Source organism: Gilbertella persicaria (genome assembly GCF_025201335.1).
Source record: "Gilbertella persicaria strain CBS 190.32 chromosome Unknown B0P05scaffold_8, whole genome shotgun sequence".
Classification (NCBI taxonomy): domain Eukaryota; kingdom Fungi; phylum Mucoromycota; class Mucoromycetes; order Mucorales; family Choanephoraceae; genus Gilbertella; species Gilbertella persicaria.
In genome coordinates, this window is record NW_026251969.1 from 43,071 (window position 1) to 66,624 (window position 23,554).

The following is a 23,554-nucleotide window of genomic DNA, read 5'->3' on the forward strand; positions in this document are numbered from 1 at the left end:
CAAAAAAAGAAACAAGGATATTTTATTGAATACATTCTTCTATCATACCTTTGCCCACATCTTTGGTTGTAATCTATACTTTAGATATAGTGTTACAAAAGATGACAAGACAAAAGCTAGGCCGGTAAACATTTGTTGCGAAAAGAACAAATGCTTGTTGGTTGCTGTCTGTATTGCTCCTGCCAGAGAAGGACCAAATCTTGCAGCTGTCATAAAAAACAAGTAAAGGCAGATACCAGAAGGATATTTCTCCATACCAGTGATAGCCACCGTGATCGGTGCCACTATTTTTGTAAGTACACCTTTAATAAACACAAATCCTAAAACTTACATAAAGAAAATACAGCACCACTCATAAAACCATAAATAAGGATAAATATCAAGAGTGTAATGAACGAATTCGCAAACGTCCAAATAAACAACGAGCTTAGACCGCATACAAACAAGAACATGATGTTGGTATTGACGACACCAACATGATCACCCAAAAATCTATCCCTTGTTTAGTGTCGATGGATCCTACATGAATTACTTACCCTGAAAAGATCCGACCCAATACATTGACAGCTGAGAAGACAGCAACAAGTGTTGATCCCTGAGAAGGTTTTAATCCAATCTTGGTTGCATGTGACGGAAGATAAAAGGCGGGAATAAAGTAAGACAGCATGCTCAAGTTGCCAACAATACACCAAATAATAAAGTTACTGTCTTTACAGATACTCATGTCCATCATATTAGCCAATTGAAACTTCTTGGTAGCATTCCCGGGTAATTTAGACTTTTTTTCACGTAATAATAATGTTGATAATAGACTGATAACGAATGTGATGATCCCCAAGACACGGTAACACCTACATATGTTTGTTTGTTAATAATAATAAAAAAACAATGTGACATAATTATCTGTCAAGAACATACCAAGCTCCACCCAGTGATTCATTCAGCGATGTCATAACAAATGGCATAATCAAACCACCGACACCAGAACCGCTTACCATAACACCCATAGCAAATCCTCTTCTTTTGACAAACCATTGAGGTGATATAGACATAGAAACCTACAAGGTCGAATTGATATAAAGTCTAATGAAGTGTTACTTACAATATACAAAAGTGCAGCACCCATGCCATGCATCACACTCTGAGTAATATACAATTGCCAAACTTGAGTAGAAAAGCTTGCCAAGATCAGACCAGCTGATATCAAAATAGTACCAAAAAATAATAACCAACGAGCACCCACAAGTGACATAAATAAGGGTGTAACAGGACCCATAAGACCACAAAAAGAAAACCCAATGGTGCCAACAAAGCTAAGTTCAGTAGAATCAACAGATCCCTTAAACACTTCACGATCAAAATAGTCTTGCATGACGCCTATATTATTTTAGAAACAGAAAAGATCGACAGTGACACACGACATAAAAAAAAAGGTCCGTGTGCTTTATCTACTTTACCCCTATTTAAGTTTAGTATCAGATCTAACCTATTATTTCTTTATTACTTACCAACTTGATAATGTACACATACTAATTGCTTGAGCCAGGAATCCACTAAATAATATCACCCATCGGTATGGATCTTCGTTTGATGTAAATTCTTGGTCATCAAACTTTATTTCTTGATTTTTTTTCTCTGAAATATAGCCTGAATCAGATAGACTTCCTCTTAATAACCTATCCACTATAGACATCATATGAGTCAAGCCAAGAAGGTAATGTTAGGCTTACATCGTGTAGGTTGTTGTGAGTGAATTGTGCTTCCCTCTGTCACACTGGTATTGGAAGACACTATTGTTCTGTTATCCTCTAATGATGCATTTAAATATTGATCTTCTTGATCGAATTGAACGACTGATATTCTTATTGTTGTTTCGGGCATATCGCTTGAAAGAAAGAAAGAAAAAAGAACAAGTAAAAAAGAGAGTCAGAAAGAAGATTATTTTAAAGGAGATGCAAGACTAGTGTATATGAAAAAGGAGCGAAAGAAAAATGACAACGACAAGAGTAGAAAACAAAACAACTCTAAGGGGTGGAGGGGGAAGATGGATTCTGTAATATAGAATTTGTTTTTTTTTTCCGTTTTATGAGCAACGGGTCAGTTTTTATAGAAATTTGATCATTAATATATAGAAACATTGTTTGAACAAGTTATTCCTCGGCTAGTATATGACATCCAATCTGTTCTTAAAATGATTATTTTAGGTTTCTTTCATGTTGTTTCCGATGAACATAGGAAGCATCAATGCCATTGTGTTGCGATGATCGTAATAGCCGAGGCAGGAAAGACGTCATGCTATGTTTAAATATAGAAATGAAAAAGATCGACAACTGCAGATGTCAACAACTTAACATTTAAGACCATTCTTACTCCTATTCCAAGACACTAAAATAAGGCATTCTTCCCCTTACATATTATAAAGAAAAATAAATAAATAGCACGCATACTTCAGGGAGTTGCTTATCGATAAGGTTATTTTATACCAGACAAGTGTGTATTTGGTTTGGATTAGAATGGTGCTTTTGTCTTGTAGAGATCAACCGTAGATTGACTTGCAAGTGAATGTCCAAAATAGCGTTTTTCCTGATTGACATAAGAAGCTGTTAAGTTAATGGTTATTGACTTACCATCATTGTTTGCCAGGTACCAAACTTCAATGCATATTCTTTTTGCAAATCAAAATCTGATTTAGAATCACTCAAGGATTGATCTTTGAATTGATCAGATACAATGCCATGGATAAATGCATGTTGCGAATCGCAATATTCAGTTGAAGAGACAAATAAATACGAGCAGAATCTTCTATGACACCATAAAGACTCATAGCCAGGATATTTGATGATCAATTGGTCTAGCCATTCCATATGTCTTCTATAGTCTTTTATCTTCAAGTACTGAATGATACGTTGTAAATATTGCAACCCCGAAAAATCACTGATATTGAGTTCAATCCAGCAACATGTTTGGTCGTATTCTTGTTGTGCTCTTGGTAGAGAGCAATGGCTTAACAAAATCCAAGTGCGATATGTCCATGCATAATAGTTTCGGGGGTAAGCTGCTGATGACACCTTGGCAAGTTTTAATTCTTTTTCAATATCCATCTCTTGAGCAAACTGTGTCAAAATCCATTGTCGATGATACCAAGCAATTGAACTCTTAGCATGCCTTGGAATAGTGAAAATAAGTTCAATCAAAGCCAATTCTTGCTTTGGATCAATGTGATTAGACAGCAATAATTGCTTTCTATACCTTTTTTGAGTTTGATAATTCATTTTTTATACTTTTTTACCTCTTGTTCATGGCTGTATAATTATCAGGCTTTAATAAAATCATGATACGCGTTACTTTCTCGAGTTGTTTGGAGTCGTTTTGATCAAGTGCTATAAAACGGCCATGCGCTTGCTTGAGTAAAACAGCAAGTTCAGGCTTAGCAATACCCAGTTTTGATTCAATAACAACCAGAGGATGAAATTCTTGACTCTCAAAGGGTAGTTGGTCTATGTCTGGTGTGAATGGCAATAACCCTATTTCATCACTATGAATACGCGTGTCAATTCAACGAAACAGATGCTCATGGCAAAGTTAAAAAAAAAAAAAAAAAAAAAAGATAAAGCGTGTACACACATTCTATGTTCTTCTAAAGCCTTCCACAGCTTATCAAATAACTCTATCATTTTATAAAAGAAAAGAAAAAAAGCAAAGAAAAATCGAGTCGGATTTAACACTATTTGAATGAATTCATGCAGGCTTTTTATTATTGTTATTATTATTATTACTTAGGCTTTGATCTTTTTGCTTGATGGTGTTACTGTTGCTGTAAAACGAGAACGCTAAGACATAAAAATGTTAGCTTTTATATATAAAGAGATATTTTACCTTGTCTCCTGCTTTGTGATGATGTTCTTCTTCATATTTTTCCAAAAATTCCTTTGGCAAATAACTTTGCTTAATTGTCTAATTTTATCCAGTGAGTCGATTAGAGAGTCATGACTGGAATTTCTTACCTCTGCTTGAATAGCCCCTTGAGGCAACAATTGATAGAGTTTTGTATGAAGTGTGACATGTCCAGTATAAGCATTCAAAGGCCAAGATGCCTCTTTGCATCTTGACTTGATCAACAAACAAGCCAAATCGCTCAACATGTATGAATTCTATTTCATGTCAACAGCGCTCTTTTTTTTTTTTTTTCTTCCTTTACCTTGCTTAATTCAGGAACCACCATATCTTTTGACAATTTGATCTTTTGAACAATATGATACAAAAAGGCCACATTTTCAGATGTAGCCACGCAAGCCAAATAGAATCTAAAGTACTGAGCCAACACTTCTAAATCTTCAACAGCTTCTGAAAAGTCAGGATGATGAGCCAATAAGTGAATCAAGCGGATCAAGGCAGAATCCAATACATTCGCTTCGCCTTGTTGAGCTTGAGTAGTTGAGACTCGTTTTTGGATAAAACTCTTGACCTGCTTCAATAAGACAGTTTCAGGCTCATGAGCACAGAGGAAGAGTAAAGCATAGTAACGAGAATGGATTTGATCCGTATGAAGGCCCTTCATAAGTGATTCAGCAAATTCTTGACGAACATAGAAACAAGTATCTTGTAAAGTAATGCCTAGTTTTTCAAACTTGGTCACGGTGAGTTGGTTCATGTATTTCTCATATTGAGTGAGTTTGACAATGGCTCTTGAAGCGCCTAATCGAAGATGTGAAGTTTCTGCGGCACTAATCAAGGTTCATAAGCCTTTTTTTTTTGTTATAATGCCTACACTTACTTTGTCTTGTCTGTCAAAGCACCATCACAAGATAAATCAAGCAAGGCTTCGAGAATACCAAAGATCTTTTGAATAACGTAATCTTCAGGCCCAACATCGTCTTTAGAAGCAGTTAAATAGTTTACCAATAATCGAATACCCATTAATTTTTGCTTGGACAGGTCAGGCAAATTTTCATAGACTTCCCATTCAGGATTATCAGATGAAAACTGAGAAAAAAAAATAAGTCTAGGTTGTGAGTGTTGTACTTACTTCTTTTGTCTTGGCTATCAATAGAACAGCTTCAACAAAACGAATAATGGAGTCAATAGAGGGAGTAATGAGCTCATGTGCGTATAATGTAAAATTGGAAAGACCAGTAAGAGTGGCAAGCAAACGGTTAGACTTCAAGAGTAATTCATCACACATGTTTGAAACTAGTTCTGCAGAAATCACATCTGCATCCTTCATATTGGCAAGGGCAATGGAAGCATAATTGGCTTGAGTTACACTTCCTTCTGTCACAAAGCTCATTAAACGATCACTCACATCACTACAAGAAAGATGAATCGCTATTCTACGGGCAATGGCAACTTACTCTTTGTAAGCCATCTTTCCATGAGAGTCCTTGCTGATTTCAGAAAGAAGTTTAAGGCCTTCTTCAGCTAAGCACACATAAGAATCATAACTCAACATGCATAATAAGCTTTTTTACCTGCATTCTCATCTTCAGACATAACTTCCTTGATGATATCATTCAAATGACTGGTATACATGGAAGGAAACGTAGTAGAGATTTCTTTTAGAATGTCTTGAGCTACAACAGATCTTTGACTAGATACTGTTTGTCTTCTTCCACGTAGTGTTCTACTCATCTTCAACAAATGAGCAACATTGCTCTTGCTCAAGATGATAGGACAAGCTCTGTTTAAAATAGCTTGAAAGATTTCAACAATAGCAGATTGATCATCATTTAAACTGGCCAACAATTTTTTCTATATCAATATTAGCTTTCTTTCTGTTTCCCTTTCCTTTTCTTTTTTCGGTATTTACCTTTGCAACCAGTACTTGTTTATAGGTACGGCTGAGATCAATAGCAGTCTTTAATGCCTTGATATCTTTATCGTTGCCTCTTTGAAGGAAGGACCTTAAAGCATTCAATGTTCTTGGCTTATCAGCGAATTGGGCAGCCAAATACTTCATAAATTCATCGTTCTTGCTTTCCTCATGTTCATTTGTGCTATTCTCATTCACCTAATCACATAAGACAACAAGATAATTGTGTAATCAACACTTACCACTCTTTGACACATATCGACATAGGTATGTAAGTTTTCGTTAAACATTTTTTGTTTACGAACAAGGGCAGCGAATGCCAGTCTTTCTTTCTCATGAAGAGACTCAAAGACAACGACTAATCTTTCAGTTCTTTCTTCATCATTTTCGTCTTCTGGAAGAATATACTTGAGCAATGCATGTTCCATGTCCATACTATAGATAGATGAATACATCATTCTATGTTTAGGCCTACTTACGTAACAGAAGCATCACCCAAATAGAGACAGTACAGTAAGCGATCAGGAATCCAACCCACTTTATCCATCACAGTCTTTTCATGAGCATGGATACGAGCATAGTAATGATTGTACACAGACCCCATGGTTTTCATGGCTTCTACTCGAACAGGATGCTAACCATCATTAAGATCAGATAAGATTAAGATCAACCTACTTTCTTATCCTTGATTCTATCACTGATCAATTCCAACAACTCCTTGTCCAATTGCTTAATATCGAGTTCAGTCATAGTTTCACCCACAACTTTACAGGCAGCAGCACGGACTCTTTCATCAGGATCAGATAATCTGTCTTTGAAACAATCTATGGACACATATCAATGAAAGATTTCTTCCTTATTGTGAATACCTGTTAATTCAGACATGGATTCAGGATGATGTTTAAAGATATCCACCGACATCTCTAGCCATTTGACACGCAACTGAATTGACTTGTCATGACGTCTAGAGGAAGCATGAGTCATTTGCTAGTTTCTTTTTGGTCAATACCTTCCAAGCCATGTCTTCCAAATAGCAGGGTATTTAGCAGCTACATTCAATGAAGATTCAGCAAACATATGTCCTAATGTCTCTGTTGCCAACTGACGAACATGAATGTGGTCTACTCTCATTTCTTCCTGCAGTAATGGCAAGACATTCAATAGTAAATCAGGTGTGACAGCATTCATTTTACGAATAAGGTGATGTGCTCTTTTGATTTCTTCTAAATCTTCTTCTGTTTCATCTGTGTTACTGACAGAAATCAATGTATCTGAAAAGTACTGCATAAAAATAGAAAGAAAATACATATAAGCACAGAGCAGAATCAAGTGATAAGACTTACTTGAAAAATGCGTCTTTGAAGTGCATTAGGACAAGCATAACAAATATCCAATGTCATCAGATAAGCAGGGTTATCAGATCCCTGAACAATTAGAGATCAGTCGTGTTCAAGATTGGATTAAGTTACCTTATCAAACTTGTCGAATTGGTCCAAAATAAGTTCTGTAAATTCAGCACTCATAGCACCGACATCATCGATCAATTGAATTAGCACATCTGTCATACACAATTCTACATTTCTGGCCAATGTGCCTCTACAAAATAAAATAAAAAAAAGAAAGAGAAAGATGTAAGCTCATATACACATAATCCTCTAGTTACTTTTCAGACACAGTAAAGAATTCTTCAATTAAAGGCAACACGATTTCTTCAGAATCTTCAATATCATTCAAAAGCAAGAAAGTCTTGACAGATTGTAAGTTTTCCAAAAGATAAAAGCGATAAGGAAATTCAGGTGTTTCAGTACCGAAATGTGAAAGCTCACTGACAAAGAAGGCAAAGATAGTCTAATGGTATTTCAATAACTTGTTGAATTCAATAAGTTATTACCTTAAGTGTATCATTGGAGTAAGGACATTCAGGAGCATGTAAACGAATGATATCAGCAAGACAACAAGCAGTTAAAGCCTTGATAGTCTTGTCCTTGTTATTGATAATTGTTTTGTGAACAAGTTCCTGAGTCACATTTTCAAGGGATGATTTGTCCACATTTTGATCCAATTCTTTTAACTGTTCATGAAGGTTCTATAGACAATAATGATCAACAAGCGCGTTGTACCTTTTTTTTTAATTTTACCTTTAGCAAGTCTTTTAGTTGAGGTACTTTTTTTGTGCTTAATAGAGACTCTGAGAAATTCAAGACAGGGGCTTCTTCTTCCATTTGAGAGTCGATAAGCTCAGATGTCTGAGTGTTGGAAGGTTCATCAAGATCCATATTGCAAGAAACACGCGTCAAACAGAAAAAAAAATATAGAAATAAAAAGACGCGTTAAAGAAAAAGAATACAGCAAATTTCTCTTTCCGCTCAATGCATGCTGACGTAGCATATACTGTTTTGATTTTATGAAATAATCAAGAGACTTTCCTGAATAAAGCAAGTGTCATGTTCAATAAGAGAATGCTATTGAATAGCATTCTTCCCCTCTTTTTTTTTTCTTTATTTCATAGCATTACAATAATACCATACAAAACACTTGTTTAAGACAAAACAACGCTATCAATTCCAGATCCGCAGAATTGCCCAAAAGAACCAAACAACTTGAAGATATTCCATTATGCAAGTTGTTCTTTTTTTTTTTTTTTTTTTGTAGCATCACAGAAATCAATGCCATCTTTTGATAAGAAACAAAACAAGTGAATGTAAAATGATTTGAGCAGTGATAATTACAGATGGCCTTCAACTATTTCCTATGCATCACTTCACTACTTGTTCTCTGTCGGTAGTTTTTTTTTTTTGACTAGATGAACAATGATGAGGATGAATTTTATTTCTTATTTTCTGATTGGTCAATAGTATAATGCGATGATGTCAGCATCTCCGTTTTATTTTTTTTTGCGTGTACGTATTTTCACTTTCACTTTCTTTTTCTCTCTTTACAAATATTAAGCGCATAGTCAATAAGCAAGACATCATATATTAGCTCTTTCTTTCTTTTTTTGGCACTAATAAGACTAAATACTGAATATGGCTTCTCAACAACACTCAAGGTAAACTTGTCATCTTTATTATTGTGTATGTATTGAGATTCTCTAGCCACGAAAACGACAACTGGAAAAAGACACTCAGCCTTCCTAAAAAAGACACGCGGCCTCAAACAGAGGTTAGATGGTGAATGTTGGTTGTACATGCACGAGATTGACTTGTTCTATAGGATGTTACTGCTACTAAAGGAAACGAGTTTGAAGACTACTTTTTAAAGCGAGAATTATTGATGGGTATCTTTGAAGCAGGTTTCGAACACCCTTCTCCTATTCAAGAAGAGGCGATTCCTATCGCACTCACAGGTCGAGATATTCTTGCCAGAGCTAAGAATGGTACTGGCAAAACGGCCGCTTTTGTGATTCCTACGCTTGAAAAGATCAATAACAAGAAAGCCAAGATTCAAGCTCTCTTGCTCGTCCCTACTCGTGAATTGGCACTCCAGACAGCTCAAGTATGCAAAACATTGGGTAAGCATTTGAACATCCAAGTGATGGTCACCACAGGTGGTACAACTCTCAAAGACGACATTATGCGTCTAGGTGAGACTGTACATGTTGTTGTGGGTACTCCCGGACGTATTCTTGATTTAGCCTCCAAGAATGTTGCTGATTTCAGTGAGGCCAGCACATTTGTGATGGACGAGGCTGACAAGCTCTTGTCGCCCGAGTTTACACCCATTATCGATCAACTGATTAGTTATTTCCCCAAGGATAGACAGATCATGTTGTTCAGTGCTACTTTTCCCATGATTGTCAAGTCTTTTAAGGAAAAGTACCTTGTGAAGCCTTATGAAATCAACTTGATGGACGAATTAACTTTACGTGGTGTGACCCAATACTATGCTTATGTTGAAGAGAAGCAAAAGGTACACTGTTTGAACACTTTGTTTTCCAAGGTAAGTCTCTCTATTGAATTCTATGCACTTGTCTCTAATCACTGTTGAATATATATATATATATATAGCTTCAAATCAACCAATCTATTATTTTCTGTAACTCCACTAACCGTGTTGAATTGTTGGCCAAAAAGATCACTGAATTGGGTTATTCCTGCTTTTATTCTCATGCTAAAATGCTTCAATCTCACCGTAACCGTGTTTTCCATGACTTTAGAAACGGTGTTTGTCGTAACTTGGTCTGTTCTGACTTATTGACGCGTGGTATTGATATCCAGGCTGTCAATGTAGTCATTAACTTTGATTTCCCCAAGAATGCAGAAACTTATCTTCACAGAATTGGTCGTTCAGGTCGTTTTGGTCACTTGGGTTTAGCCATCAATCTGATTACATATGAAGATCGCTTTAATCTTTACAAGATTGAGCGTGAATTGGGCACTGAAATCCAACCTATTCCTCCTGTCATTGACAAGACATTGTATGTTGCCCCTAACGCACTTGAAGATGCTCAAGTTCAACAACCCAACCGTCAACAGGCTATTGCTACTCGTCAACAGCAACAACAACGTGAAGTCTTTTCTCCATCAAACAATCATCACTCTAATTATCCTCAACAACAACAACAACAACAACAACAACAACAACAACAATATCAACAAATGAATGGTCAACAACATCAACAACATCAACAAGGTAATGGGCAAAGAGGTTATCATCACCACGGTAGAGGAAATGGACGTCGTAATAACATGCAAAGAGGTCATCAATCTTCGAGATCATAAAGCTAGTTTTTTTTTCTTTTTTTTTTCTCTTCTTCTTTTGTCGCCCTCCTTACTGTAAATAAGTTTTAGAAGATCCCCTTACCCACTATTTCTTTTTTTTTTCTTTCTCTGTTTCCACACACACACACACACACATTCTCTCTTCTCACTAAAAAAAAAAAAAAAAAAAGAAACTCCTTTTTTCTTCAAAAAGACTTTACTCTATAAAATGTTTGATATATATATATATATGTATGTATGTTTATAAAAAGTTTGATTTAAAGGTAATTGAGGACAGTTTCAGCGGGAGCTTCAGAAGGAAATCCTTCAAGACCAGAAGGGTTATTGCTTTGCCAGTTCCATAAAGAAGCACAAGCCTCATCTAAACTGAATTCAGCCTTCCAGTTCAACTCCTTGTTTGCCTTGGAAGGATCAGCAGTAAGGTTAGGAACATCACCAGGACGACGACCCACAATTTTATGAGGTAATTCACGACCAACAGCCTTTTCAAAAGCATGGACCATTTCCAAGACAGTAGAACCTACACCAGTACCAAGGTTATATTCAACACAGCCAGGTTTATCTTCAAGTTTCTTTAAAGCAGCCAAATGGCCTTTAGCCAAATCAACCACATGGATATAATCTCTATTGTGATTGAGTTAGATACATAAGCCCTTCTGTCTTTTCTTTTTTTTTTTTTCTTCAGTTACCTGATACAAGTACCATCACGAGTAGGATAATCACTACCAAACACAGACAAGTATTCGCGCTTACCAATAGCCACTTGAGCAAAGTAGGGCATCAAGTTGTTAGGAATGCCAGTAGGGTTTTCACCCAAGATGCCAGAAGGATGAGCACCAGCAGGGTTAAAGTAACGAAGTAAAGCGGCATTCCATTCTTTTTCAGCGGTACAAAGATCGCGAATAATATGCTCGACAAACAACTTTGTACGTCCATAAGGGCTCTTTGCATCCTAGAGACCGCGCGTTTAATATTGCTCACTTATCTTTTTGAATACTTACAGTAGGACTAGTTTCAGGGATAGGAATGATAGGGGGTTCACCATACACAGTAGCAGAAGAAGAAAAGACAACGTTCTTTACGTTAGCTTCTTTCATGGCTTGCAACAAGACAATAGTACCAGTGATATTGTTGTAATAGTAGTCAAGAGGAATTTCAGTAGATTCACCTACAGCCTTAAGACCGGCAAAGTGAATAACAGAGTCGATAGGGTGACGGCTAAAGACTTCTAAAAGAGCCTTTTTATCGAGAATATCGGCCTTGTAAAAGATGGGCTTCTTGCCAGTAATTTTTTCAATACGACGAACGGCTTCGTAAGAAGCATTGTAGAGATTATCGTAGATAACAACTTCACGGCCAGCATTTAACAATTCGATAACAGTGTGTGAGCCTGTCATATCCTATAAGTCACTTTGCTCTATATCCACTTCCTTTATTTTTCTTACCGATATAACCAGCACCACCAGTGACAAGAACAGCTTTCTGGACCATGTTTAATAAAAGAAAAGTTTATCTTCTAAAGAAAAGAAAAAAGAAACAAGTTGAAGAGGGAACTATATTTATAGTAGTTGTCTATTTTAAAACCCGATTCCAATCTAAGAATGGTAACTTTTTTCTTAGGTAAGCCATTTATTAAAAAACCTAAAAAAAACTTAGGTAAGCCATTTAATCAGAAAACTAAAAAAAAAAAAAAAACGCTTAGGTAATCTGTCGACTTTACCAAACAAAGCAACTGTCATTCTAAAAACAGCGCCTTTACTTGTTTAGAAGAAAAATCAATACACATTTTGCCAGAATAATGTTGCAAGAAAAAATGGGCTGTGTCGCACAATCCAAAAGAAAAATATTAACAGCAAATGAGTTTGTTGTACTTTGGTTCAAGTCCATTAAATTCCAACAGTGTTTAGAGAAAAAGACTTGATGTAGATGCATGGCCAGGTCTCTAAAGAGTGTGATCAATTTTCTCCTGAAATCTTTTGAGCAAGATGTTTTGGCTTCTTTCTCTTTTTTTTTTTTTTTTTTTTTTACACTCAACTACAGTAAAAGTTACATGTTTGTCAAAAGCTACAATGTTAAAATGCTCGATGATTCACTAGAAAAATATTTTAGCAGAGAAGGAGTCAATGTGTATAGTAGAAGATGGTCCGTATTTGATAGCAAATTGCAACAAAAACGAATAGATAAATGTATGGGATATTTGTTCCTATTGCCGTATCTTCATTTTATATGATTCGCTTTCATTTCATTTAACCCTAAACGAATAAACAAATTCTACAATACTCGAGTGCGTTTTCTATTCATGTAATGTCTAATAGTGTTTGCCAATTCCAACTTTCTCAACAAGCCTGACAAATATCAAATATTAAGCAGAGATTCTCAAGTAAATGGTGCAATACACTCATGAATGACTTGGGATGAAAAGACCTATATGATTGGGAGCACAATTAGTTTTATAAGGCAAGTCATCATCATTGTCGAGGCATTTTTTTTTAGAAAGATATCCTATCTACTTGAAGAGCGACTATTTTTGTAAACACATATTGAGTTTGAAGAAGTACAATCATTTCGACAAGCATGAACTATACCAAGCCTTTCTATTTTGCTCTATAACCTTCTTTTTTAATACAAGTAAATCTCTTTACACACGTTTGATCAAATATTAAATAACAATGAGATAAGGTAAGTCGATGGTATAAAAATTGCATATATGATAAACTAGAGACAATTTTCTGTTTCTAATGCAAAAAAAAAAAAAAAAAAAAAAAAAAAAAAAAAAAAAAAAAAAAAAAAAAAAAATACAAGTCATCATAGGACATGATGGATTCAGGATCGTTATCAGTTCAGATATGTGTTTAGGTAGTTAATAAAGCTAGGAATTATATTTTACAGTTTATTTATGAAGGTGTTCCTCCTGTTAATGAAGCAACGTATTCAGCCATTTGATCCATATACTTTTGATAATCTGATTTAGTTGTCTCCAGCTTGTCATCTAAATCCTTCACTTGTTTTGTCAATCTTTCGACTTCAGCAGCCAGTGATAGTTTTTCTGACTCTTCTGCAACTAATTTTTCTTTGGCCGATTGATACAGGGCTGCCAATCGAACTGCTTTACTATCTACTGATTGGACCTTTTCATTCAAGTTACTGATTTGTATCTCGTAAAAGGCCTTTAATTTCTCTTCACGGACTTGGATATCATGATCATCATACTGTTTTGTTGCTTCTTCAACTATCTCCGGCTCTTTTTCTTCTTCTTTAGGCAATGCATCCATACCACGATAGACAAAGACTTCCTCGTCCTCTTCCTCTTCTTGTTGTTGTTGTGGCTTTGATGACTCTTGAAATGTATTTTCTGTTTTTTTTGGATATACAAATACCTCTTCTTCCTCTTCTTTAGCTTCTATAATATCAACTTGAGTTTCTTTATCAAATCCTACAACTTCTTTTTTTTCATTTGCTTTTTCAAGTTCTTGTAAAGTTTTCTCTAAGCTTAATTTCTAGAAATTGAATTTAGTTCAAGAAAACACAAATCAGCCCTACCTCTTGCTCAATCTCTTGTTGTAATTGCGCATTCTCCAAAGCAAGTTGGTCATTCAATGATCGCAATTCGTTGATTGTCTTCGATTCTGTTCTTTCGTTTGCTTCCACTGTAGCCAATAAACTGTTTATCTTTTGCTCTTGCTCCTGAATTTTGGCTTCGTATTCACTCTGTTGCTCCTGTGTCTTTTCTTTTTCATGGAATGATTGTTGATCCTTTTCTATCAACAGGTTATTTAATTCAGACTTTGTATCCTCAAGTTGTTGAACAAGATCTGATAATTCTTGAGAGAAAGTCTTTGTGGACATGAATAGCCTCTCTGCAATTTCAGCAGGTAATTGCTGCATGGTATCCTACGATACACTCTAAGCAAAACGATCAAAACATCAGTTACTTACATTGGCACCCAAACTAGATATATACTGTCTTGCTTGCTCTTCTAATTCCTCTAATGCTTTAGAAGCTGGCAAAGCATCCTGTAAGGTAATTTCTTTCTTGTCTAAATGTCCTACTTTGGCAAGCAAAATAGCGCGCAAACTTTGTATTTCTGATACTAAATGTATATCATTATTTTTTATCTCTTCCTCTTTTGTTTTCAGTAACTCCTTCTGCCTAAGTTTCGGTCGTCAATTTCTCCCACTTATGCTTTTTATCTAAACTTACTCTTCAAGTTGTTTCCTTAATGCTTCCACCTCTTCATGATTCCCTGAAACAATAGGTGTTACAGAAATATTGTTTTTAGCTTCAGCTTGCAAATTGGCATTTTCATCAGACAACTCAGAGACACGTTTTTCGAGATCATGGATTTGATTTCTTAATTGCTCCGTCTTTTCTTCAAGTTCAAGTTTTTCAGAATGAAGCTCTTCGTTTCTCTCAATCTTTGTCTGCAAATCCTTTTGTGCTTCTTCAAGCGCTTGCTTACTCTTTTCTAATTCTTTTTTAATAGAGCCTCCAAGTAAAGAGAAATGAGACCCTTTCTATAGAACAAGATTGTCAGAGACAGAATGCTACGAACAAAAATTTACCTGTTCATTCTCTTGAACAGCCTGAATGCGCTTTGTTAGTCTTTCATTATGAAAAGCTAACAGATCTAGTTGTTCTTGAAGCTAAAGAAAAAGAAAAAACGGATAAAAATCATCGATAGGATCCAGTTTTTATACCTTTCTCAACTCTTTTTCTTTTTCCTTGACGTTGCCTTGAAGAGACACGTTTGAAGCTTGTTCTTTTATCACTGCTTTTTTCAATACAGCGTGTTGAGCTTTTAAACTTGGTCGAGTCAGGCTTCATAGTCTATGTATAAGTTAAGCTTACCGAGAATATTGTTGAAATAACTTCGCATATCTCTGTGATAACTCTTCCGCAGAAGCGGGAATAGCTCCTACGGTTTTATGAATATGGATATAGTTCAAGTACGGCTTATTACCTGCGTTTAGAGTAGCATGTCTTGAGAGCATACCATCACTCATCTTATGAGAGAAAAATAGAAAGGAAAAAAAAATGCGAACCAAAGAATACCAATGTTACCCCTTTCTGGTATTGAAAATGACGCATCATTTGGTCTTGTTTTTATTTTACCGATAAGCCAAGTCTGCTGATAAATATGCCAACAAAATAAATGGATATAATTGATGCCAAAGACTATAAATACCCTTTATCTATTATATTTTTGTGTTTCTGATGCGATATATATGACTTTAATCGAAAATAAAGGTGCAATGACTGTTGTCTTGTAGTTTGGATTTAGTAAAAATGTTTATTTTAAAGGGAGCTATAGGTTACACTGTGTTTACATAAAGAGTTTGTAATGCGTTTGTTACAACGCAACCGTATCTGGTCTTTATTATCGAAAAAGAAGTCTAGAAATAAAGCGTAATTTTATGTTGCTAGGCAACGTATTCCCGAATCAGAAGGTTTCCTTGTGTTAATTTACTGTTGAACAGTTACTAACAGCGAAGTTATTGCTTTTTTTGTCTATTTATTTTGATAGCATGCCATCAAGGGTTGAATTTATCTGAAGATCCTTAAGATATGATGATACTTGAAATAATTCTTCATGGTGAATATTTCCTGAAAGTTTTTTTTTTTTTTTTTTTTTTTTTTTTTGAACAGAGTACAAAGTAAAGGAATGGTATAAACCGTTGCTTTTTCGCCTCCCTCTCTCTTTTGCTTTGCATGCATATCTCAATCTCTTTTCTTTTGTTTTACTATAAGCATATATTTCAATTTATCCCTTTGCTAATAAAGAGAATGGATTTTCTTGATCACTAAGGAATAAGCCACGCATCTAAAAGGGAAGCGCACGTCTATCTAGATTTTTAAAAGCACGATAAAAAAGAAAAAAAATGCTTTTATCTCTATATTTTTCCTTTTTTATTCTTTTTTTTTGAGAAAATGTTGCCTGCAGGGTAAAAAACAAAAAAAGTATATATTTGTTGCTCAAAGCGTACTTAACTTTCTTTATTAGTCAGAAGAAACACAACGACGAAGACTTCAATCAAGATGACTCTGATGATTCTGATTCCAAACCCACCAAACGTTCTGGAAGAAGAAAGATCAAGATTGAATATATTGAAGATAAGAACAGGAGACATATCACTTTTTCAAAGCGTAAAGCTGGTATTATGAAAAAGGTAATATATACAAATTTGTTCTCGCTTCCTTGTTTAACTGTTTCTTTTTTTAGGCTTATGAACTATCTACTTTAACAGGAACTCAAGTGTTGCTGTTGGTTGTCTCAGAAACTGGTCTTGTCTATACCTTCACAACTACTAAACTGCAACCTATTGTTACTAAGCCAGAAGGCAAAAATCTTATTCAAAACTGTCTAAACACCCCCGACCCAACAGTACCAGAGGTATATATAAAGACGCGTTTTTCTTTAGGTCGCATGATGTAACTCGTTTCCAATTATAGACAAACACGGACATTCAAACGGAAGAAACTAGCAGTAGCAACAATAACTTTAGTGCAGCTCGCCCACAACAACAACAACAACAACAACAGCAGCAACAGCATCAACAACAGGTAGAAGCAAGTAATGCTTCATCTGTTACTACTTCTGTCGTCAACCGTATGCCCGAAGACTCTAAAAATGTAATTTCTCCTTATAAACTTGTCACTAATGTATATTGATAGCCATTGTCACCTCAAACAGCTGCATCTCATAGTCCAATGATGCAGTCTTCTCCACTCGTCATTAGGCAATCCAACATGATTCCTCCTGTTAACAATGCGCCCAGTGGTCCTAATGCAGGTAATCCACCTAGCAATCCTCAGAGTAGCAACATGCCTTACGCCAATCAGCCTCCTCAAATGGCCATGCCACCTTACAGCCAACAACCTAGATATCCAAACTATAACAATGGTAGTTTACCTCAACCATATCAACAAGCTTATGGTCAACAACCTTATTATCATCAGTCACAACAACCAGCTTATAGTCAAGGATCTGGTTTGCCTTCTTTACCTCATTCACAACACCAGCCACAAAATGCAGGTGGTTACTGGTCATACAATGGTGATCAGCAACAAGGTAACAATGGAGGGAATCCTGCTAATGCTAACAGAGGATCTAATATCAAACAAGAATAAGCCTTTTTTCTTTATTATATATCTATATCTATATATTTTATCCATCTATCCCAATAAAAAAAAAAATATTATTTTATTTTCAGGTACCAGTTTTTCTTTTTCCTATTGAATTTCCGCCTTTTTCCTTTTCCTTTTCTTCTTATTGCATAAACGCGTCTATGGACCAAAATACTGTATATCAGCTCTTTGTATCCACATATCACCCAGATCCAAATGTTCATAGACAAGCAGAACTAAATATAAAAAATGTAAAGACACGAATTAATTTTAATAATATGATTAACTCTAATAGGTTGAAACACACGTTGGTTTCTTACCTTTGGTGCTTCAAATACAAGCTTCTGAAGAGCTTGAATTAGGTGCACGTCAAGCAGGTAAAGAAAATAAAAAATGACACAAAAAAAAAGGAAATTAATCAATTTACGCTAGCTGCTATTTATTTCAAAAATCGTATTTCAAAAGCATGGAGTGGATCCAAAGAGATGAGTTTAGATGAACAGGATAAATCAATGATTAGAGCCAATATTATTTATACACTTGTCACTGCTCCTGTAGCTGTAAAGTAAGTATAGACATATTTATGTGAATTATGTCTCATGAATAGAGTACAACTGGCTGCTTCCTTGAATACCATTCTCAGCTATGATTTTCCCGGAAATTGGCCAACATTTATAAACCAGCTTGAGCAGTTTTTGACATCAGAAGACATTCGTGTTATACATACTGGATTGATTGCATTACAAGAAGTTGTCAAAGTGTTTCAGTAAGTCAAATTTATTTTGTAGTATTTACTGACATGCACCTGTTTTAAGATGGAAATCAGTCGAAAGAAGAGAACCTTTACGGCAGATCATTCAACTGACATTTCCTGCTATTCATGCCATTTGCAATAAGCTCATTCAAACAGACAGTGATGATGCTGCAGAACTATTAAAGCTAGCACTTAAAACATACCATTCAAGCATTCAAGTTGAATTACCCAAGTGTTTACAAGATCATGCTTCTCTAGTACCATGGGCCACTCTTTTTCTCCAATTAGTTGACAAAAAGATCCCTTATCAAGCCTTACCTGCCAATCGTGAACAATACATTTGGGTCAAAGCAAAGAAGTGGGCATATCATTGTCTTAACCGTTTGTTTGGAAAGTACGGTAATCCTGCTCTACTTCCTTCTAGTCTTACAAAATACACTGGATTTGCCAAGATATTTATTGCTCAGTTTGCACCCAACATCTTACAGACTTATTTACATCAAATTGATGGCTGGATCAAAGGAGAATACTGGATCTCAAACAAATGTTTAGCTCTCTCTGCTGCGTTTTTTGATGAGAGTATCAAACATAAAATTACATGGAAGATTATTAAGCCATACACAGATATTTTGATTGCTCAATTCTTGTTTCCGCAGCTTTGTTTCTCTATGGAAGATGAACAGCTGTGGACTGAGGATGCAGTAGAATATGTTCACAAGCGAATTGGTAATACGAAGGTTCTTATAACATGGTATTGACTTCTCTTTTCTAGATCCTCTCGAGGACTTTCATGCCACACAAGATAATGCGATTGCACTCTTGGTTAATTTAGCCAGAAATCGTAAAGAACACACATTTATGCCTATCCTGCGATTTGTCAATGACGTACTTACTCGATATATGGAAACGCCTGAGGATCAAAAAAATGGACGTGATAAAGATAGTGCTTTATGTATGATGGGTGCTTTGTCTCTTATGATTATGCAGGATGAGGATGAATCAAATATGTCAGATAGAATGGAGGATTTCTTTGTAACACATGTGTTTCCTGAATTTAAGAGTCGATTTCCTTATTTACGTGCAAGAGTAGTGTTATTCTAAGCATGGTTGAGTATTGATTCTCTATGAATAGGCATGCGATGTGACAAGACACTTTAGCAACTTGGAATTTACGAGCGAGCAGGTAATCTCAAAAAGAAAGAGCGTGTAATGATTTATAAGTGTAAAGAACCTTGGTGTCTTGTATCAACATGTCTTGGACTGCCTTCGTGATTCTGAACTTCCTGTAAGAGTACAAGCAGCACTTGCTTTACAGACCATGATTCAATACGAAGTTGGTATGTGCCAATTTATCAACAGAAGATGGAGACTCTAACGCATAGCATAGTTCAACAAGTTATGGCCCCACATCTTCCTTTCATTATGCAAGAGCTACTGAACTTGACAAATGAGATTGACATTGACACTTTAGCCATTGTTATGGAAGAATTTGTTCGTGTGTTTGCAGAACAACTAACTCCTTTTGCTGTTCAGCTCTGCAGTCAATTACGAGATACCTTTCTGCGCATCATGGAGGAAATTGTACATACATACCGTCAGCAAAATGAAAACGAATTGGTTGAACAAGATAAAAATACAGATGAAGCAAATGACAAAATCATGGCAGCCATGGGTGTCTTGAAGACTATAGGCGCATTGATTTTGAGTCTAGAGAGCACGCCAGATATGTTTCAACAAATCGAACATGAATTATTACCCGTCATTCAATATACATTCGAGAATCGTGTAGTTGATTTGTACGACGAGGTGTTTGAAATCATTGATTCTTGTGTCTATTCATCCAAACGTGTCTCGTCTACAATGTGGCATGCCTTTGAACTGATGTATCGTGAATTCAAAGATACGGGCGTTAGTTTTATGTGTGAAATGGTATCTGCTTTGGATAACTTTATTGCTTATGGTCGAGATATGTTCATTGGAAATGACCAGTTGAAGCAGATGATGTTTGAAATGATTGATTTTGTTATGAAGAGCGAGCTTGCATCAGAAGAAGATTATGTATGCGCTTGTAAATTGATGGAATCTATCTTGCTTCATTGCAGAGGATCTGTTGATATGGTAAGCAAGACTTGTATGTTATATCATTGACTAACAAGACGTAGTGTATTGCACCCTTTTTAGACCTTTCATTTCGATACATTTCAGCAGGCCAAATGGAAACCATTGAATTTAAAGTACATTGTCTTGAAGTGGTAAGCATGAATTGATATTAGACGAATGTATTTAAAGTACATACTTAGGTGATCAACTGCCTGTATTACAATCCATTATTGACATTGGGTATTCTTGAAGAACACCAATGGACTCAAGGCTTCTTTTCACTTTGGCTCTCTACATTAGATAAGTTCTCAAGGTATGTAAAGTGATAGATGAGGTGTCTTTGTTTTGAACTTTGTTTGGTAGAGTACATGACAAAAAGCTAGTTATACTTGCACTCTGCTCTTTATTGGCATTGCCTACTGATCGTATTCCAATGTCATTGCAATCTGGATGGTCGCAAATTTTGACGAGTATTTCTCATGTTTTTGAAAGTTTGCCAAAGGCTGTTGAAAGTAAGTCAATTGACATTATTCATTTGTATTTATGAAAATAGACCGTGAGCAAATGGAACAATCTTATAATCAAGAGCGTGAAGGAGAGGGAGAAGAAGAAGAGGAAGAGGGAGAGGAAGATGAAGAAAATGATGATGACGAAGAAGAGGAAGAGGAAGAGGAGGAGGAGGAAGAAGAAGAAGAGGAAGAAGAAAGCGAAGAAGAGAAAGAAGAAGAAGCTGACCAAGATACTGAGGATAATGATGAAGGTAATTAACACGATTTGTTATTCATGTAAAATCCTAATTGGAAATAGACGGTAATATCCAAGATGAAGACACAGAGTATTTAGAGTATTTGGCACAACAAGTAGCCGATAAAGACAAGCAAGAAGAAAATATCGCTGATGAGAACGAGGATGATGATGAAATTGCTGAAGAAATTTTCTTTGAGTCTCCATTAGATGATATTGATCCCTATATTTGCTTTGAACAAGTCTTTAGAGGTGAGTGTAGTACTATGATTAAACAAATAACTTATACCTGGATAGATCTACAACAACATCGTCCTGATTTGTATTCTCATTTAACCAAAGATTTGGGTTTAAAGCATCAAAACAATATTATGGAGGCTTTGTCAACTGCTGAAAAGAATCGCAATCGCTTGTCAACTATGTAGTTTGATGTTATAAAGTTCTGAAGATAGAGTTTTTATTTGAAACTAGACGATATTGGCTATCATAAGATGCTTGTCAGAGGCTATAGAATACACTAAAGATATTGAATTAAAATAAGAGGCAATAATCGCATGCTAAGTATAAGGATATTCATAATCCTCGCCTAATATGATCAATGTAAGCCACATAAATATCCTATACATTATTTGAAAGCCCAATGTTTAAAGAATACACGTTGTAACCAGACTCGTTGATAAATACTTATATTTCTATAAAGTATAATTATCATAAACTATCTTCTTTCATTTGTAAGGTGTCATTGGTCTTATTAGATCATCCAAAGGACATTGCTCCTCTTATACTAAAAGCATTTTGCCATAAAAAAATCACACAAAGGCAGTATATTATAATTTTTAAAAGTTATGTTTATTGATTATTGAAGCAAGCCAGAGGAAGCAACTTTGTGTCTGACTGCTCTTTGGCATATATCTCTTTCAATGTCTTGATGATCATAGCCTATGTTTGCCATTGTTTAGAGCAAAGTGAAGAGAAATATTTTTAAGGAGAATGATTACCTTGACTGTCAGGATCGCTTCGAGCATGTCCTTGATGAGGGGAAGTCGGCTTCATTTATTAGAGGTGTGAAACTTCCCACCTCCAGCATCTTATAGACTGCTTTATGGTTCAGTTCCATTTCATAAATATAGCAGTTGAAGCCTAAAAGAGAATATATTTAACTTCACATACTTGTACACGTTAAATAGGTCACATACCATCCACATGCAGACCGGCAACAACAGGGGAGTCAAGGCCAGACTTCACCAGTTTGTCAAGCATTTGCTTCATCGTTAAATCCAACTTTACGAAATCATTGCTATTGCGATTTCGTAAAGGGAATTTCACTTCAGCAATGAAAAGCTCAGACAGTTGCCATCGGCACCGTCGACAAAGCAAGTGAAGTCCGACTTCAGGACGCAAGTAGACAGCTTCTTGTTGGGCCATTCATACTCCTAATCGTCATATTCGTCATATTCGTTATCTTGGCCGAGAATCACATCAAGGGCATCTGATGTGTAATTCTTTATAAAGGTATCTTCAACAACACTATATTGCTTCCAAGTCTTGAACCTTGGTGCCCTACAAATCGAAAGAAAGCTTAATACTTTTTCGCGAGCACTTACGATATAAGCACAGAAACAACCAAATATAGATCATTGCTTAACTTCACTCCATTTGAATTATATAGTTCATTTACATAGTCGCAAATTAGTCTTGCCTTTTGTTCTCTTGCCAGATAGATAGTCAAGAAAATATTAGGGAGAGCAAGGATACTCTAATTGTTTAGCATATTTACCGATTTTAATTTGAGCAACCATGTGTCAGCAGCATCTGAAAGTCGACATTCCTGGTTGTTAAAGTTGATGACTGCTGTTACTTGCTTGCTGATAGAGACTTGAAGGTGTTGTATTATTGATTTTGCTTTTTCTTCTGAAAAGAAAAATACATTCGCCAAGTCTGAGATTGTTAACAAAGTGACCAAAGGCAGCATAGATACCATTGACGACTGTAGTGGGATGAAAAAGATCATGACAGCGAAGAGTTCTAGAGAAGAAGGGTAGCAACGGATTGCCTTTATCTGGAGATATGATCGCAAAGTGTTTTGTCAGAAAAACTCGGAGCTGAGTAGGTTGATCGGACGAACTAAACAGAGTAAAAAGCCATTTCATCTGCAACGTCGCTTGTTCAAACAAAGTACCTTATTAAAAAGACACTTGGTTCCCCTAAATCAAAGAAAGGGAAGGCTCTTTTATAAAAAATGTCAAAGTGTTAGGAGACTTATTTTAGCTTTATGATGTACAATACATGAAAGGTGGTCT

The 23,554-nt window shown here is 35.7% G+C and overlaps 9 protein-coding genes across 9 annotated transcripts; 3 read left to right on the top strand and 6 right to left on the bottom strand.

Moving 5' to 3' along the window:
• Window positions 1-22: 22 nt before the first annotated feature.
• On the bottom strand, window positions 23-1,881 carry B0P05DRAFT_577786 (major facilitator superfamily domain-containing protein; the record flags this gene model as incomplete). Its single annotated transcript, XM_051581811.1, has 8 exons — window positions 23-73; window positions 112-206; window positions 332-492; window positions 537-851; window positions 919-1,058; window positions 1,103-1,377; window positions 1,513-1,683; window positions 1,731-1,881. 8 exons carry the CDS (start codon window positions 1,879-1,881, stop codon window positions 23-25), a joined length of 1,359 nt encoding a protein of 452 aa, XP_051437465.1.
• Window positions 1,882-2,066: 185 nt separating this feature from the next.
• B0P05DRAFT_530420 (uncharacterized protein) lies at window positions 2,067-3,677 on the bottom strand (the record flags this gene model as incomplete). The annotated part of the gene is made up of 4 exons (XM_051576857.1): window positions 2,067-2,583; window positions 2,628-3,243; window positions 3,290-3,535; window positions 3,625-3,677. 4 exons carry the CDS (start codon window positions 3,672-3,674, stop codon window positions 2,509-2,511), a joined length of 987 nt encoding a protein of 328 aa, XP_051437466.1. The 3' UTR covers window positions 2,067-2,508.
• Window positions 3,678-3,711: 34 nt separating this feature from the next.
• On the bottom strand, window positions 3,712-8,139 carry B0P05DRAFT_530424 (armadillo-type protein). The gene is made up of 19 exons (XM_051576858.1): window positions 7,948-8,139; window positions 7,701-7,895; window positions 7,473-7,657; window positions 7,279-7,405; window positions 7,153-7,233; window positions 6,819-7,090; window positions 6,679-6,773; window positions 6,485-6,633; window positions 6,289-6,443; window positions 6,052-6,244; window positions 5,807-6,007; window positions 5,469-5,748; window positions 5,352-5,418; window positions 5,027-5,306; window positions 4,775-4,983; window positions 4,199-4,724; window positions 4,005-4,151; window positions 3,877-3,954; window positions 3,712-3,830 (listed from the first exon to the last, which is right to left on the bottom strand). Exons 1-19 carry the CDS (start codon window positions 8,083-8,085, stop codon window positions 3,777-3,779), a joined length of 3,432 nt encoding a protein of 1,143 aa, XP_051437467.1. The 5' UTR covers window positions 8,086-8,139; the 3' UTR covers window positions 3,712-3,776.
• Window positions 8,140-8,715: 576 nt separating this feature from the next.
• On the top strand, window positions 8,716-10,556 carry B0P05DRAFT_505330 (P-loop containing nucleoside triphosphate hydrolase protein). The gene is made up of 4 exons (XM_051575509.1): window positions 8,716-8,858; window positions 8,905-8,971; window positions 9,023-9,748; window positions 9,817-10,556. The coding sequence occupies exons 1-4, from the start codon at window positions 8,836-8,838 to the stop codon at window positions 10,528-10,530; spliced, it is 1,530 nt and encodes a 509-aa protein (XP_051437468.1). The 5' UTR covers window positions 8,716-8,835; the 3' UTR covers window positions 10,531-10,556.
• Window positions 10,557-10,709: 153 nt separating this feature from the next.
• B0P05DRAFT_530431 (UDP-glucose 4-epimerase) lies at window positions 10,710-12,046 on the bottom strand. The gene is made up of 4 exons (XM_051576859.1): window positions 11,976-12,046; window positions 11,532-11,920; window positions 11,220-11,482; window positions 10,710-11,154 (listed from the first exon to the last, which is right to left on the bottom strand). Exons 1-4 carry the CDS (start codon window positions 12,019-12,021, stop codon window positions 10,788-10,790), a joined length of 1,065 nt encoding a protein of 354 aa, XP_051437469.1. The 5' UTR covers window positions 12,022-12,046; the 3' UTR covers window positions 10,710-10,787.
• A 1,336-nt stretch (window positions 12,047-13,382) lies between these two features.
• On the bottom strand, window positions 13,383-15,615 carry B0P05DRAFT_635091 (uncharacterized protein). Its single transcript, XM_051583571.1, has 7 exons — window positions 15,380-15,615; window positions 15,229-15,334; window positions 15,094-15,174; window positions 14,732-15,045; window positions 14,467-14,680; window positions 14,071-14,421; window positions 13,383-14,027 (listed from the first exon to the last, which is right to left on the bottom strand). The coding sequence occupies exons 1-7, from the start codon at window positions 15,532-15,534 to the stop codon at window positions 13,425-13,427; spliced, it is 1,824 nt and encodes a 607-aa protein (XP_051437470.1). The 5' UTR covers window positions 15,535-15,615; the 3' UTR covers window positions 13,383-13,424.
• A 527-nt stretch (window positions 15,616-16,142) lies between these two features.
• On the top strand, window positions 16,143-17,069 carry B0P05DRAFT_530444 (uncharacterized protein). The gene is made up of 3 exons (XM_051576860.1): window positions 16,143-16,473; window positions 16,533-16,698; window positions 16,752-17,069. Exons 1-3 carry the CDS (start codon window positions 16,460-16,462, stop codon window positions 16,962-16,964), a joined length of 393 nt encoding a protein of 130 aa, XP_051437471.1. The 5' UTR covers window positions 16,143-16,459; the 3' UTR covers window positions 16,965-17,069.
• Window positions 17,070-17,707: 638 nt separating this feature from the next.
• On the top strand, window positions 17,708-21,986 carry B0P05DRAFT_530447 (armadillo-type protein). The gene is made up of 15 exons (XM_051576861.1): window positions 17,708-17,907; window positions 17,952-18,033; window positions 18,089-18,221; window positions 18,264-18,422; window positions 18,472-19,136; window positions 19,183-19,496; window positions 19,543-19,593; window positions 19,639-19,747; window positions 19,798-20,528; window positions 20,573-20,662; window positions 20,711-20,823; window positions 20,874-21,022; window positions 21,064-21,270; window positions 21,318-21,506; window positions 21,552-21,986. The coding sequence occupies exons 1-15, from the start codon at window positions 17,818-17,820 to the stop codon at window positions 21,677-21,679; spliced, it is 3,210 nt and encodes a 1,069-aa protein (XP_051437472.1). The 5' UTR covers window positions 17,708-17,817; the 3' UTR covers window positions 21,680-21,986.
• Window positions 21,987-22,084: 98 nt separating this feature from the next.
• On the bottom strand, window positions 22,085-22,996 carry B0P05DRAFT_530450 (uncharacterized protein). Its single transcript, XM_051576862.1, has 3 exons — window positions 22,451-22,996; window positions 22,253-22,394; window positions 22,085-22,193 (listed from the first exon to the last, which is right to left on the bottom strand). Exons 1-2 carry the CDS (start codon window positions 22,677-22,679, stop codon window positions 22,261-22,263), a joined length of 363 nt encoding a protein of 120 aa, XP_051437473.1. The 5' UTR covers window positions 22,680-22,996; the 3' UTR covers window positions 22,085-22,193; window positions 22,253-22,260.
• Window positions 22,997-23,554: the final 558 nt, after the last annotated feature.

Coding starts and splice junctions, on each gene's coding strand:
- B0P05DRAFT_530424 (XM_051576858.1), bottom strand. CDS start 8,085: ATGGATCTTGATGAACCTTCCAACACTCAGACATCTGAGCTTATCGAC. Junction 5,419..5,468: donor GTCTGAAGATGAGAATGCAG/GTAAAAAAGCTT, acceptor ATGTGTGCTTAG/CTGAAGAAGGCCTTAAACTT. Junction 4,725..4,774: donor GCTTTGACAGACAAGACAAA/GTAAGTGTAGGC, acceptor AACCTTGATTAG/TGCCGCAGAAACTTCACATC.
- B0P05DRAFT_505330 (XM_051575509.1), top strand. CDS start 8,836: ATGGCTTCTCAACAACACTCAAG. Junction 8,859..8,904: donor GCTTCTCAACAACACTCAAG/GTAAACTTGTCA, acceptor GAGATTCTCTAG/CCACGAAAACGACAACTGGA. Junction 8,972..9,022: donor ACACGCGGCCTCAAACAGAG/GTTAGATGGTGA, acceptor CTTGTTCTATAG/GATGTTACTGCTACTAAAGG.
- B0P05DRAFT_530431 (XM_051576859.1), bottom strand. CDS start 12,021: ATGGTCCAGAAAGCTGTTCTTGTCACTGGTGGTGCTGGTTATATCG. Junction 11,921..11,975: donor TGGTGGTGCTGGTTATATCG/GTAAGAAAAATA, acceptor AGGATATGACAG/GCTCACACACTGTTATCGAA. Junction 11,483..11,531: donor TCCCTGAAACTAGTCCTACT/GTAAGTATTCAA, acceptor CGCGGTCTCTAG/GATGCAAAGAGCCCTTATGG.
- B0P05DRAFT_635091 (XM_051583571.1), bottom strand. CDS start 15,534: ATGAGTGATGGTATGCTCTCAAGACATGCTACTCTAAACGCAGGTAAT. Junction 15,335..15,379: donor TTATTTCAACAATATTCTCG/GTAAGCTTAACT, acceptor GACTCGACCAAG/TTTAAAAGCTCAACACGCTG. Junction 15,046..15,093: donor CTGTTCAAGAGAATGAACAG/GTAAATTTTTGT, acceptor CTTGTTCTATAG/AAAGGGTCTCATTTCTCTTT.
- B0P05DRAFT_530444 (XM_051576860.1), top strand. Junction 16,699..16,751: donor AAGCTGGTATTATGAAAAAG/GTAATATATACA, acceptor TTCTTTTTTTAG/GCTTATGAACTATCTACTTT.
- B0P05DRAFT_530447 (XM_051576861.1), top strand. CDS start 17,818: ATGGACCAAAATACTGTATATCAGCTCTTTGTATCCACATATCACCCA. Junction 19,137..19,182: donor ATATGTTCACAAGCGAATTG/GTAATACGAAGG, acceptor TCTCTTTTCTAG/ATCCTCTCGAGGACTTTCAT. Junction 19,497..19,542: donor TTCCTTATTTACGTGCAAGA/GTAGTGTTATTC, acceptor CTCTATGAATAG/GCATGCGATGTGACAAGACA.
- B0P05DRAFT_530450 (XM_051576862.1), bottom strand. CDS start 22,679: ATGGCCCAACAAGAAGCTGTCTACTTGCGTCCTGAAGTCGGACTTCAC. Junction 22,395..22,450: donor TGCCGGTCTGCATGTGGATG/GTATGTGACCTA, acceptor ATTCTCTTTTAG/GCTTCAACTGCTATATTTAT.